The 15,631-nt window shown below is 40.2% G+C and overlaps 1 protein-coding gene across 1 annotated transcript in view; it reads left to right on the forward strand.

The window, feature by feature from the left end:
• NRXN3 (neurexin 3) overlaps positions 1 to 15,631 on the forward strand; it is a gene marked incomplete at its 3' end in the record, with an annotated part of 723,331 nt that overhangs the window by 206,607 nt on the left and 501,093 nt on the right. Inside the window, exon 5 of the mRNA XM_009887058.1 lies at positions 10,948 to 11,249. Within this exon, the coding sequence (XP_009885360.1) occupies positions 10,948 to 11,249 (302 nt within the window). The remainder of the gene's footprint in view (positions 1 to 10,947; positions 11,250 to 15,631) is intronic.

Genomic DNA, 15,631 nt, shown 5'->3' on the forward strand with positions numbered 1-15,631 from the left:
TTCGCTGAGGTCAGAAAGTGTGGGGAAGACCTTGTCTTTGGTATGGAAAGGAACAAAAATGCCACAAGTGCATCCTGTTCGATTACCTGAATATTAGTGCCTTTGAATCCACACCCAATAATAAACAGGTCTAAATATATAGCATTGGGACTAGTATTTGGTGTTTAACTTAGTTTTTTTTAATAGGCTAGAAGAGTAAGGGTAGTGTGAAACTGGGGATTGCAACTGGGATGCAGATTGCTGCTGAACAGTAAATCTCTCTTAGGTTGCGAATATCATTTTGCTTGTTGGCATGCAAATTGGTTCAGTTTTTTAAACAAACATAGTCTGTATAAAAACATCACTTTTGTTCAACAGAGTATGTCAGATAAAAAGCTGGTCAATTAAGAGCTTAGCTGTACACTTGCATGCTCCCGGCTGTATTGTCATGTGTGTTCTACATAGAAGGGCAGAGGGGCTGGGTAACAACCCAGCAGTAGAGGTATCTGTGAAAGCAAGGCTGGTGAATATGTTAAATCTTGAGATTTGTGTTCATGGTGCTGTGATGTTCTTTCTCTGGCGAGTTTGCACTTTGGTGAAGGTTCAGTCTTTAAAAAAAAACATTTCTGCTGGGTGGTATGTTCAGAGACTTGGCATCCTTATATTTTAGAATGATGCTCCAGGAAAATAAGTAAACTAGAAGAAATGCAGAGCAAAACAAAAACATAAGAAAGCATAAATACAGCAGCAGTGGGAATTGTTCTCATCCATGTTCAGTAGTGAGGAGTCTAGAGGACTTCTTATGCCCAGCACACCATCGTGGTAGGTGAGCTCTTGACAAAATTAGTAGCAACACCTTCCTTTTCCTGCACCTTCTGGAGCTGGGAGTGAAAGTAGCAAAATTGCTCAGAGAAATGAAGAGAGAAAAGCATACTTGTTTCATCCAAAACAAATTGTGAATTTATATGAATAGATCAAATTGTTTCAGGCAAATTATTTTTTAAAATTGATTTATTCAGCATCATTCATTTCAAAATAAACATGTTTCATGCTTTTAGTTTAAAATGGAGCTCTGTTTTTTTAAGAAATATATTTTTAAGGAAGTGTAAAACAAATGTGTTAAATTTCATTTTGGGTTAAGCAAGACATTGTCATAGAATTGGGGTTTTTTGTCTCTTTGGCCAGTTGATCAGAACAAGCACAGCTCTAAGTACATAGTGCCACAGGCAGACGGATGCTTGGAGTTTATTGTGTGTTTGCCAGTGACAGAGGATGCAACCTCACACACAGATACCCATACAGCTGTTTGTGCTTAGCAAACAGCATAGCATGGGTGGAGAGAAGGATGCCCGGGACACTCTGTACACTGGATATACACTGGACTAGTATGTGGCTTCTCCTCACAGATGTGCAACATTTCTTGTTTTGCAGAAAAGTTTTATTAAACTCATAGAGCTTTCTTTTCCCATAGGTCTCAAGGACTTAACCTATATTTTTGTTATCTTTGTAGTACAGATGGAGGCAGCTGAGGTTAATTAAGTGCTTCAGGTTGCACAGTAAATCAGTGGCGAAGTCGAGGATAAAGTGCTCAGGTTCTGACTTCTACACCTGTAGTTTGTCATTTAGATCAATTTTGGTGTGAGCAATTTAAAAAATGATGTTACTAACCATATGCTATAATCTTTTGTAAACATATGTCATCTTATTTTTTTAATTTTCATTATTGTAGTACTAATACTTTTGTCATCAAAGCATTTTAGCTAAAAGATTTTGAATGCATTTTTTCAGTTATTTTGTGTGGTATTGGAGCAAATGATGCTGGTGGATGATTTCTGTAGTAAATGGTTCAGATTCTTCTTCAGACCGTTCTGTTTTCTGCTTCCCTTCAGAAAAAAGTCAGAGAAGGTGGTTTAGAGGGTCCATAGGGAATCTGTGGATCATATTATTGATGAATCCAGGTTTAAATAATCTCTGTGCTGAATATGTGGACTAACTAGGAGATTTTCTGTGATAGATCTAATTTTTTTTTTTTTCTCTCTGGGAGATTTTGTTGAAAGGACAGTCGGTTAGTGGTGGTTTTGGCAGTGTTAGGTTGATGGTTGGACTCAATGATCTTAAATGTCCCTTCCAACCTAGACAATTCTATGATTCTATGACAGCAATTTACTGGTGAGTGAAGAAGAGTCTTTAAAGGTTGAGAAGCAAAACCAATGTCTTCATTTGTGTGAATTTTCATTTGTTTAGGTGGTATGAACTTCACCTGTAGTTGTGCTTCTAACAGAGTATTAGCTCTATCACTGATGTGTGAAAGTGATACATGGAAACCACTTTATATGTTTTCCATTAGATAGTCCATATCAACTGTTTGAGGGTCAGGAGCCCAGGGGGATATTCCTCCTTTCTTTGGGTTAAAGACTCAGGCACCGTCACGTCTGATCCCTGCCTTTGCTCTCAGTCTTTGCTGTGCGGCGGCCCAAATTCATCAGGAGAACTGAGTCACTTTGCTAGAGCTCTTCGGCATGGTTTGCAGTCTGGGGGTCAGAGCCTCCTCTGTGGTGGGGCCAGCCCAAAGAGCCTCATCCAAGGAGGAGCAGCAAGCAGAGGTGGAACCTGCAGCTCCGGAGCTCTTGTGCAGTATCTTTAGAGAAAGCAATTCTTCCTCCTGTTTTCATTAAGAGCTTCGGTGCTCAGGGAAATAATAGAATAGTCAGGTTTGACAAAAAGACGGACATTCATTGTATTGCCAAGTCTCCTTGATCTCTTCTGGGCTTAAATTTGAGGACCTTTTAACAAGCATTTTCATTTAGACGCAAAGGGTAATGTGTAAAGCAGCAGATAACGGAGGAGAAGGCATGATTGATGCTAGGCACTTGGCTTTCTCTGGTGTATCATAGTGCTTCCTTTGCTCTTACTGGTGAGATGAAAGAGCTCTTTGGGTAAGATCAGAGCTGCTTCACTACGTGCAAAATTTCTGTTTGGCACTGAAACAGCACTGACTGAGTGCATCTCACCATTGCTTTGGGCTCTTAGGCTAATGTTGCTCTTCGTATCCCTTAAACATGATAAGAGATGTTGTCCTCCATTGAGTCTTACTTACACAGTTTCTGATGTTGTTACTGTTATTCTTCTCTGCTTCCAAGTCACAAATTATGTAGATACAATAAGTGAGAATGAGGGGCCTGAAGAAACAATAAATGACGCTTTCTGGAAAATCTAACATTATCCAGAATGGTTTAAAGCTAGTAAGCATTTGGAAAACTACTTTTTTTCACTTTGGGACTCCAGCTCAGCACTTAATCTTCTCCATTATAACCTCTTTCTTTGATTTTTACAGACAATTTTTTTTTCCAACAGCAAAAATTCATTTTCTTCCGAAAACTTATTCCCATAATTTCCTTGAAGTTAGAAGTAATATTCTTTTTATAAGGTTTTATCAGTGCAATCAGTTCAGTCATGTCATTGAGATGACTTAGATATTCTTACTTTACAGTTTGTGGAGTAAAAATGCAGTATATATGACTGTCGAAGCTTCCACATGTCAGTATCACTGGTGATGCTTAGAAGATGCTTCATGTTTTGCACGCTCTTTCTTCTGAATCTAAATAATTACATAAGCTCTGTAAATACTTTTTTGAAAAGTCTTGCTTTTGACTATTGAGAGCACAAAAGTGTGTATGTGAGGGAGAGAGCATGGGACCTTATGAGAGGCTTTGATTAGTGGTGTCACTGATTTAATCAGGTGGTGTGAAGAATGATCAGACTCAAAAAACCAGAACCATTTGGATATATTATTTTTCCTGCCCAAAGGCTAGAAAGGAGAAATGCAACAAAAGGATTTGGACAACTTAATGGAGGATGCAGTAATCTGCTGTTTAGCTATTACTGGAGTCTGTCACCATCTCTTTAAAATAACAGCCTGATTGTAACTAAACTATCCAGCTTTGTTTTAATAACATGAATCTGAGTGAGCTGCTTTGACTGCTTCTGAGGGCTTTCATTAAGGTTTCAGCATTCAGTCAGTGGACAACTCTTCTGGAGGGTGATGGAGATAGTTCACCTTTTTTGTCCTTCAGAGGTGTTGGCTGACTTATTTTCTGTGACATTTGATGTACAGTTTCTCCTCCCCTAACCTCTGAGGGAACATCAGACACATGTGAAAGTAACTTGGGACATAAATCGTTTATTGTTCTGTAACGTTGTTGAAGATCATAGCTATTATACGTGACTCCCAGGAGAACCATTCTGCCCGGAACAGAATTACCTCTTAGTAGAGTTAGTAGGGGTTGGCCCAGACTGGGGTTCTGCCCCATCCTTTGGGAGGTGATGCCTCGATCTCTACAGCTCACCATCTAGAATAGCTTCTAAGTCTATTTCCCCTTAGTTCACGTGGTTCATATGTGGAATTTATTCTTTCCAGACTTCATTATGGCTTGGGTCAAAAGATTTCCTACAGCTCAGTTAGAATTTTAAAACTTTAGGTCTATTGTTTATGGTGTAAGACTTAGTATAGAAAGGAGGCAAAGATACACACACTGGCATGAAGACATTTAGCCATGTCCATACCCAGCTATAAAGTGACAAAGCAGGAATACCTGTTAATTTCAGCAGTACAGGAAGACTGCCACAAAACTTCTTCCCAGAAACACTGAGTTCAATTGTGCTTCCTAGGATCGTGATGTTAGCCAGTCAACCCATCAGAAATAAATTAGATAGTTTCCTTGTCATGATGCTGAAAGTACAGCTGATGCCCAAGTGCAGTAAGTTCATAGCCACTGAGTACCATGGCTCTGCTGTAATTCTCTACTGATTCCACTAGTGTGTCTTCAGGTGAGGAGGGCCCATCATTCAAGCAGCAGGACTAATGCCAACAGTGAGAACTTCTGCCTTTTTTTAACCTCCTTGCACTTAGGCCTTCTGCATAGCTGTATGTTATAACGCTGTGTTATATCCTTATTGCTCAAACTTAATTTATCTATCCACAATACCTTTTGAATACATTGATATTTTTCCTTCTGTGTTCTGGATTCATGGTGAAATTGGGGTGATTGTTGTGGGTTTGGTTTTTTGGTTGTTTTTTTTTCTTCCCTTTTCTCTGCCATGGTGGATGGTAGTCCTCTAATTTAATAACAGTTCTGAGGTCAGTGGCCAACTTTGGAAGCATGTTTGTTTGGTTTTTTTTTTTTCTGAAGACAGGTTCCATACCTGTAGGATTTTCTGAAGTTATAGAGAACTGTTAAATGGTAGGGAGAAAAGGTTCCTGTAAATAATCTTTTTCTTTTTGACCTCTGTTTGACAAAAGGTCAAGGGAGTACCCAGATGTCCTACTGCCTCTGTCCTTAATGCACACTGGTTTGGCAGAGAAGCCTGACGCTTGACAGTGTTAGATCATTCTGAGATTATCAGACAGCACCAGTTCTTCTGTGCAAAGCACAGCAAACCACTGAGATAAGGTAAATCCCACCGAACACTGGAGTAGTTATTAATTCTGAAGCAGTGTGGAGAGTTTGCTTTTCTCACTGACAGAAGTCATGCTCCAATGTTGGCTGTAAACCAAACTCCAGTGAGATAAGGGATTGCCTCAGAGTACATGTGTAATGCAGTGGATTTTGACAGAAGGTGAGAGGGTGAGCAGCTGACTCGTTGTTTTTGAGAGCTACTTGAAGTTTTCTTCAGGAGACTTCAGGAAAGTCACTGTCCACTTTCTATTTTTCTAAATATTTCCTAATTGTGTCTGAGGCCAGAAATCCTGTTGCATGAGATGCTGCTCTTGTCGAGTATTAAACTTGGGCAGAATCAGTGCTTCTAGGATTTGCTGTTTTTAGCTTCACAGTCATGAAGTAGTTACTTTAAGGCATCATCCAAAACTTTGGAGGCTCCTCTGCTCCACACTTTTCCCTGGGGTGACTTCCTGACAGGACTGGAGAAAAATAGGAGGTTGGTTTTCCTCCACAAATGTATGAGAACCTGTGGAATGAGGCCAGGATGGGAAGCTAGGAGCTCCTGAACTCAAATGCTTCCTCTACTATTGATTTACTTGGTGGCCACGAGTAGATCCATTAAAATGTCTGCACATTGGTTTCCTCATACATAAATCAAAATGCCAAGGTTTCTCTACTTCTTAGTGATGCTGTGAATTCTAAATGAGTCCTCCTTTCTACAAAGAGCTTTGACAGGAACACATAGCAACAGCTTTGCACATAAAAACTGAAGTTAAAATTACCATCTGGCTCTCGTGAAAGGGCAGTATAGCTGTACATGATATGGAAAGATCCTGAGTCTTTACCTCTCTTGGGAACCTGAGACTCAGCAAGATCTGGGGTTTCTGCAGGGATGAGAAGAGCTAGGAGCTTGACTTAGGTAGTTGTTGGCCATGCTTTTGTTTCTCTTCTTGCTATCAGCCTGCAGTATGTAGTGATAGCTGATTTGGGGATTTGAACAGGTATAGATCTGAGACTTGCAAAATTGGCTTTGCAGTGGGGTGGTGTCGGTAACTGCTTAATGTGCTAGCTGTGCCTGCTAGTGATTAGTCAGGAAAAGATAACCTTTTCCCACTTCTTAAAGTGATGGGTGACTCCATTCATTCCAGGAAGAGGTTTGTGTTGATCAGTTGGAAGATTCTGGGTTTGCTTCTACTCTGGTGAATTCTGTGAGACTTTGAATATGTCAAGGGTTTAAGTCTAAATGTGGAGTTTTGTACAGGTCTTGGATCTCTGCAAATCCCAGTTGTTGCAGAGAATTTAGTTATGCGAATGTGTTAGAAAATAAATAATGGGTTTAGATTAATATTAACGAGTGAAATGGATGATTTAATTGCTTACATGTGCTAACCTGCTTTCAGATTCTGATTTTTATAAATCCATCTGGTACTAAGTAAGTTAAAAATTAAATCTTGCAAATCATGTATGAACCAAGAGTTTGCAAACATATTCTAAATGCTGTTTTAGGTAAATGTTATTTTAAGCAGTTTCATTGTCACACTTGAACATCTAGATCATAAATTCATACTATATATAGGGTTTCACATCCCACCAAACCCAGGGTTTGATCTATCGCTCCACGTAACATAAACCCAGGATTCCTGTTGACTTTGAGTTGGGCCTTAAGCTTAGCTATTCTAGGTTGGCTGTGTTGCTATGCAGAGGCTTCTTGGTACAGTACCACTGTTTAAAGAATATAGAAGCCAGAAATATCACAGTGCAATTTGTGGAGCCTTCAGAACTGTACAGCAAAAAGGTCATGAGCTAAGAAATAACAAGTGCTTCACCACTCTTTGGTCTTCCAGATGTCACCAGACTGTGCCTGAAAGCATATGGAAATACTGTGGGACCTGCAGCCTACTCGGGGCCTTTTCTCTTCGTACATTGTGGAAAGAACCCTTTTTCCACTCCATGCTCTCTAGGCATTCCCATGTGCTTTGTGGTCACATCCATTGCTTATGTCAGAGTGCCTTAACAGGCAGGACAGCATGGAAGGGCTGTGCCTGGTGAAAAGCTTTTCATGTGGCCTGATGCAGGCTACTGTGTTGTGGCTTTGAGGAATACACAGCCAAGGTCTTAGGCGATTGGAGCCTAATCTGTGGCTGTGTATTCCTCAAAGCCACAGGTCTTAGGCGATTGGAGCCTAATCTGTGCACTAAAGACTTTCATGAGACCGGTAAACCAGTCATCTACATGGCCACTGCTAAACTAGTTGTTTAGGAATTAGTGGTTTGGAGACTACAGTTCTAGAGAATAGGTTGACCTTGGGAGTTGCGTTTATGAGATGGGGTGGACAAGCATGAATTTGGATTTGCCAGTGAACCCTAGAGAGATTTTAGTGTGTGGTGATCTGCAAATTTGGGTGTCTATCCAAAGCAGCCACAGGAGGAAGAAAAAAAACAAACCCGAACATCAAATGAAACAGAAATAGGTAGCATTCTCCCAAGAACAAGAAGGATAAAAAGATGGATCAGGTCCAGAATCCCATCTGTGACAAGGGTCAGCAGCAGATGACTAGAAGAAACAGGCAGATGACGTAGTTGCACACAGGGGTGGGCTGATAGCACCTTGTATTAAAACCAGTATTACAAGTAAGAGTAATAAATATCTCTCTGAATTTTCATGCTCCATTTTGATGAGTCTGCAGTAGTTGCCTTAAATTACCATTTAGATTTCTAATCTACTCCTTGCCTTCTCCTTTGTACTGAGTAGACCAGTGAGATTTCATCTAAGTGGTTGAGAAAGTGTAAATGAGCCCTATTAATATGTCTTGTACTGAGTGAACAATCAACCCCCCGCACCCCCCTTCCCAAAGATGTCAAATGTGTATTCAGTGCTTCGCACATCTACGGCTGTGGGGAAAAAGGCTCAGTCATAATGATCGTGTTTGACTCCTGCCCTCAGACACCGGCTATTTGATGGGAATTACCCGCAGGTACACAGAGCATGTGTCTGACTTGATTGTAACATGTTCCCTTCCGATGGATCAGGAGTGACTAGGCAGGGGAATTATCATCGTGGAGTGGGTTGTTAAGCGCTCGGCTCTGACTTCCAGAACTGCAATCAATATCAGCCCTCTGTGCTTAGGCTGGCTGAGCACTGACACAAGCGTATGCATTCCTTGGTGGTAGTTAAATGTATTCAGAATAGAATCACAGAGCCAAGTAATTTGGAAGGGACCTCCAGAGGCCGTGTAGTCCAGCCATTAGCTCAGAGCAGGTCCAGTTAGAGCAGGCAGCTCAGGTCTGTGCATAATAAAGTTTTTACTATTTCAAAGGATGGAAATTTCACAATCTCTCTAGGCCCTTCCTAGTGTTTGACCATCCTCAAGATGAAACATTTTTTTGTCTAGAATGAGAATTTCTTGTATTCCAGCTGCGTCTGTTGCCTATCATCCTTTTTCTGCAGACCTCTGAGAAGAATTTGGCCGTCTGTGCTCTCCCATTAAGTCGTTGCAGAAGGCAGCAAGATTTTCCTTGAGTTGTCTCTCCTCGAGGTAGAACAAACCCAGCTCTCTCAGCTTCTCCATACACATCACCCACTCCAGCACCTTGAGTGTTGTGGTAGCTCTTTGCTGGACTCGCACCAGTATGTTGAAGCCATTTTTAAACCAGGAAGCTCAATACTGGACAGAGTACTCCCGATGTGATCTCACAAGTGTCGGTTAGGGGAAGAATCGCTTCCGTCAGCCTGCTGGCTGCATTCTTGCTAATACAGCCCAGGATGCGGCTGACCTTTGCTGAAAGGGCAGGCACCGCTGGCTTGTGCTCAACTTGTCTGCTGGGGCCCTCAGGTCTTCTTCTGTAAAGCTGCTTTTGAGCCAGTTGGCACCCAACCTGTACTGTTGCGTGGAGTAATTTGTCTTACTGCTTGCTCACAGGGATGTATAGACACATGGTTCACATACATAAGTACATACACACATAACTGCTGCCTTCAAAATGCACCGATTTTTTTAATGAGTTCATTCTGTGATACCCTCAATCAAGATTGAAAAAGTCGCTGCTTAAAGCAGACCTATGACTTGAGGGTGATATATGTTCATGTTGCAACACTGCTGGTTTTGTCACCACTGTTTCATGCTGTGAGGGCACAGATTTTACCATGTAGTTATTTTTCAAGAATGGCTATGACAACAAGTATTTTCCCCTCAGTCTTATATAATAAATTCTGGCTAATCTGTATTAGGATTACTAAATGAGACAAAGTGAAGCAGAAAAATGCTATTAATGTCAACGGTAATAGCACCAGCATTTGCCTTATGCAGCAGACTGTAAGCAATGATAGCTTGACTGCTTGTACCATCTAGTTATTTGTGCTCAGACTTGCTTTCACAGCTGGGAGTCAGAAAGGTGCTGCAACATGGAGTGAGGGGATCTGTGTCGGCTCCATAGTAACTACCATTTTCCCCCAGTTGTCACTGGTAGGAATGGGCTATAGATAGCTCTCCTGCAAGCTTTAGCTCTCCTGCAAGCTTTACCATCACCATCCTGTATTTCTTCTACTGGGCAAAACCAGGGTACCCAGCTGGCTTGAGTCACGTGAGTGCAACAGGGCAGCAGAGCTGGCTCTGAGTGACAGTGCAAGCCCAGGTACTGGGAAGCAGCCTTCCAGCTCACACAAAGGATTTTTATGGTATTCAAATGCTGCCTCCAGTTGCTGAGAAACAGTTCAGTGGTTTTCCTTACTGTGCATATGAGATTATTTTTTTTTTCTTAATGAGGAAATACTTCATGTCACGTGCTGTGAATAATTCCCCCGTGTTCATTTTTGCAGTATGAAAAAGATATGCTTGCCTTGTACAGACTTTCTGGATAAGTTGATCAAATGGGTGACATTCTGAGATGTGTTTACCAGCAACATCATTACTTATGGTTGTGGACAAAATGTTTCATGTGGACTTACCTCATGCTCTCAGAGAAGGAAACTATAGGGTACTTCATGTGGCTCTGTTGTCTGCTTGGTCTCCCTTTCAGTCGAAAGAAAGGGGCAGCTCTGTCAGGATTATATTCTGATGCCTGTCTTAGATTGCCTGGCAGATGGGTTAAGTTCAGATGACATTAGCAATGAATCTAAATACTAATCTTTGCAAAACATTGATTTCTTTTGGAACAACGCATACACAATGGTTATGTGGATAATAGCGTTTTCTATCATGCTCCGAAAAAGGATGCGAAGTGTCTTACAGCAGTGTCTGTAAATGTACTTTTCCTAGGCTCCACTGCATACTTTTGAACGGTCCCTATGGTGACAGTGCTGCAGTGAAACTGAAAACACAGTGCTGAAATTCTTCGGTACCAAGAACCCTGCCGTTAATTCTCTTGGTAGCCATATTACATGAGGAGCTGCACAGTCATTAGCATGCTGTGATGTGTAGTTGTATAGAGCATTAACAGTGCTGTGGGATTGCTTGGAAATTTCATGACAACTGTAAATCTCTTCTTGGCTGACTGCTGAGTAGTTCTTTTGTTTCCTTTTTTATTTTTCCCAGCGCGAGATGAGAACATGGCCACTTTCCGTGGTTCCGAATACCTTTGCTATGACCTGTCGCAAAACCCCATCCAAAGCAGCAGCGATGAGATCACTCTCTCCTTCAAGACATGGCAACGCAACGGGCTCATTCTGCACACCGGCAAGTCAGCTGATTATGTCAACCTGGCCCTGAAAGATGGTGCGGTCTCATTGGTCATTAACCTGGGGTCTGGGGCCTTCGAGGCCATTGTGGAGCCGGTCAATGGCAAGTTCAATGACAACGCATGGCATGACGTTAAGGTGACACGCAACCTGCGGCAGGTAATGGTGAAGGGGAGAAAATGCTGGGGCAAATTTTGTTCTGTTTTATTGGGACCGGCAGATGGGAGAGAGTAATGGAGAAATAGGGATGCTCGATGGAATCACTAGTGTTTCTCCACCTTTTCTGGATCTTGGTATCTAAAGGACAGTGAAAAAATATTAGTTGATGAGAATTTATCCCTGTTGCGATATCTTCATTTCCACTTTGTTAATTTTCTGTTTTTTTCCAGTTTGATTTAATTATAAAAACTTGTGATATAGCTTTACTTTCATCTCCCTTTTCCTTTTCTCTTTTTCTGTTCTCCCTTTTTTTATTTTATTATTTCCTTAATTATGATTCAATCTTATCAGTAATATTCTTGTTGCATTTAATTACTGTGGGAACGGAGTCTTTTTCCAACAGCCAATGCTCTACACCTCTCTCCTTTTTCTTTCAGTTTTGTTAATTGGTTTAACCATTGCCATGATGTCATAATTCTAATTCTGGAAGTCTTTTGTTTTTACTTTCCCTTTTCTTTTGTGTGTGCATGTGAGCGTGCAGGTGTGCAGGCTGGTGGGTACGTGTGTAATTATTTTAACTTTATAGCTTTGGAATTAATTGGCTGGAGTCTTTCTGAGTCTTCTTGATTCTCTGTTCTTCTTTTCTTCTTTTTGATTTTTCCCCTTTCTTTCTATAATGAGATTCTACTTTATTTCTTGTGTCTCTGCCTATGAGACTCTTCTGTTGGCTGTGAGGACTGGAAAAGTGGAAGGATCAAAAAAGCCAAGCAAACCCAGATCAATCCAGCACCCTACAATTCCACTTTGGAAAAGTTTTTCTGTTTTTACCACTGTATTTTTGCACATCTGCATGCTGCTTTTCTAAGCAGACAACTCTATCAGGTGACGTATTTGATAGTAGGCTAGTCTTAAAATCCTGAAGCCTTCCTCGTGAAATATAATTTCAGACATAAATAGATAAGATAAAATTAAATAACCTTGCTCTGAAAGCTGGTGAATATATCAAGTCACTACGGCCCATCCGCAGCATGATAAATGAGGTTTACATTGTGAATAGGAGCTATTTGGTGTCTTGCTGATTGGTAGAGGTAGCAGAAATAGCTTGAAACTAAGATTTTAGAATTAAGTTGTGAAAACAATATGATCTGTTTATTTGCTTATTAATGTGACTATTAACACAGCTCTTAATAGTTTTATTTAAGTTTACATAATGTCATTTGCTGAGAAAATGGCTTTTGTGGTAACGTTTTACAGTAGCTAAGATAAAGCGTATCTGTGAGTGTAGGATAATCAGTGCCAGGGATCAGAAACAGTCTCTACTAGTAGGTGTCAGTGGATAATTTATCTGTTATGGGGATTTCACATCTGTCTTTTAAATATCTGGGTTTGGCGCTGGAGATATTTGTCTGTCTTTCCCATGTGAATCCCTGTATTTCTACATCATCACAAATCTGTCATTGAAGTTTGAGACTGCAGGGCTCTTGTGGCATTTCCAATAGTTTATATGCAAATGCAAATTTCATTTCTTATGCAGTGGATGGGTCTTAATGATCCTATTTCATTCAAACGTTCCCATCAGTCCGGTAGAGGGAGATGCACCAACTGGTTGAGGTTTGTACATTTGGAAGGGTCAGAATATACGGCTTTATTTGATGTGATTTTTTTATTTTATTTTTAGATGGCCTCAGAATGGCTGGTCTATGAATATCTCTGTAGAGCTTATTGGTCAGTTTAGTTAACCGTACTTTTAATTTTTGTTGGAAATTGCTTTTCAATGGGAAAATATGCCTGAAGCAAAATGCATCCTTGCTTCATGCCAGGATTGGTTTGCATCTTGAAGAAGCAGAAAGTGAGGAAGAGTCGCAGACAAAACTGGATGGGAAGCTCTCGCTTTCTTTTCCTAATGTTTCAGCTAGTGATTTTTTGATTTATTTTCTGGGTCCACAGTTAAATGGAAATATGTCTATGCCTCTTCGCCTCTGATTAGACTAGAACAGTGCTTTACTGATTATTAGAAAGCAGGTGAGTCCCTTGCCAGTTAAGCAGCACCATTCTATTCATTACAGATGTTTTCACGTGATCCTGGATTCTTAAAGGATCCAGCCTGACTGGGCAAGAGAGAGGATGTTTTAATGAGGTGGCTGTACTCTTTCCAAAGAAAGGCCAGTCTTAAAATCAAATTAAAAATAAGTAGTGGAGGTGATCTGGGGTCCAATTCTATAGATAGGCGTGACAGAATATGGTTCAACCACAAAATATCAATAAGGCTGGAATTTTTTGAGTCATCTTTTTCCCTGGATAATTCCATTTTAACTTCTGATCAAGTTCAGTTTCAAAATTAAGACATTGACCCAGAACCTAAAACTGCCCAGAAATTGGAAATGATGAGGCCTTGAGGAGAAGCAGTCCTGCTAGTCCTGAAAGATGTCATCCAAAAATTATTGGTAAGTTTAACCTGTTTTCAATAAAGAGAAACCTTGAACGCTGCAGCCTTCCTGTCAGGTCCTGTGCATTCTTACTTTTAATTGATAGTACTAGGGATGAAGAAGTCTTAAAACCCTTCGTTCTTCAGGATAAAGAGTTTGGAAAAGATTGAAAACTTGCATGACTGATAACTAAGTGATACTTGCTATGGACATTTTTCAGGACACAGCAAAGAATGGTCACTATATACCTTGACCTTATATATAAATGCTTCATTTAACAAACAAACACAAAGATAAAGACACCATTCTAAATAGAGCACAGGATGAAGGAGTTTTGTTTTTCTCCATTCTGACAGCAACTTCCAGCAGGTTATGTCTCCTAGTTTTGTCTGTGTGTACATGATAGAGAGTTTATCTATCTGTAAAATACTTAACTATTTTTCAGACAGGCCATGAACCTGTGAAGTCCTTTGATATCTTCCTATGGAAGATGTAATAAAGGACAAAGATTATTTACCATTTATAAAATTTTGTCCTTTATTGTATCCACTGTAATTTTGTATATCCTAAGGAATTTTGTATCTAAGAAATTATCTACTCTGTGTCTTTCCTGACATAAATTCACCTGTAAAGTTGCAGCATAATACAGGTTACTTGGGAGTCTTGTTTCCAGCTGTGCTCGTGTTTCCTCAAAAGAACTGCCCCAAAACCAAACAAAACAATCAACAAAAAAACGTTGCCCCTGAATATTGAAGCTTAATAAGGAATTCAGTAGCCTCCTTGTAGTTGATTGAAAACATTTAACTGAAGATAAATATATTTCTCGAAATGAACTTAAAAAGAGTAAAATTTAGAAATTCCAAGGATATGATCCAAAGCTAAAACAATTTCAGGTAAATGGGCTATCAGCTTCAGGATGCCATCTAGCCTTTTTCTCTACTCTTTTGGGGTTTGGGAGAAGGGGGAGGAGGATTTGCATAATTTTTTGGTTGTTCCTAGAATTAGAGCAGAACTTTAAATAGCTGGACTTTTGCCCAGTACTTTTTGGAATTGTTAAATGTTTTGTAGCTAAGCTAGGAAAGTACTAAGTGCTGCTTTTTTTTTTTTTTAAGATCAAATGACTATCGCAGCAGTTAATCTCCTTAGAGACAAACCAAGTGAACCCACAGATCCCCTTGAGTAGTGATTGTTAATGTCAAAGCAAATCTCCTTGTTTATTTATCTTATTATTTCAGTTAAAACTAAGCCCTCTTTCTGCATTGTGATAAACCTTTACTAGAAATAGGATCATGGCTGAATTTTACCAGGGCTTTCAGAGCATGTTTGGGGCAGTGTGGTATAGTAGGAGGCGGAGAAGCAGAGGAGACTGAAGGTCAGACTTCCCGTGTCTGTCTTCAGGTCTGCTGCTGACACTCCATCTCATTTTTAGCATTTTATGTTCCTTCCAACTCCCTTGTTGGTAAAAAATGGATTTACTAACACAATGTATCACTGAGAGTGAAACGTCCTTGATGAAGAATTCGGGAGTTTTGCGCTTGTTGTACCAAAGTATAGAATATTATTATTTCATCCCCATAGACAAATAAAATAGACTGCAGACATTATGTTCGATGCCACGAAGTTTTCATGAACTTATTTCCTTAGTCAATGCCTGACTCTCTGAAATTTGCAAGCAGATAGTACGTGAGGCAGCATAGATCTTGCTTGTGTTATTTAGGAGAGTTCTTGCCAACTTCAGTCACACTGGAATGAGGACTTGGAGCCTCCACGGGCTGCACTTCCCTATTAACACTGAAGCTAGTCACCATGCAAAATCTGCTATAAAGATATTGAGTTCCTTAGCTTCTAAAAATCAAACAAGAAACAATGCGTAGGTTCGAACATTGGCATCTGCATGCATTGGGAGGGATTAACAAAACATCTGCAAAGTTCTGCTAAACCCAACTAAGTGCACTG

Source organism: Charadrius vociferus, unplaced genomic scaffold (genome assembly GCF_000708025.1).
Source record: "Charadrius vociferus isolate BGI_N301 unplaced genomic scaffold, ASM70802v2 scaffold14, whole genome shotgun sequence".
Classification (NCBI taxonomy): domain Eukaryota; kingdom Metazoa; phylum Chordata; class Aves; order Charadriiformes; family Charadriidae; genus Charadrius; species Charadrius vociferus.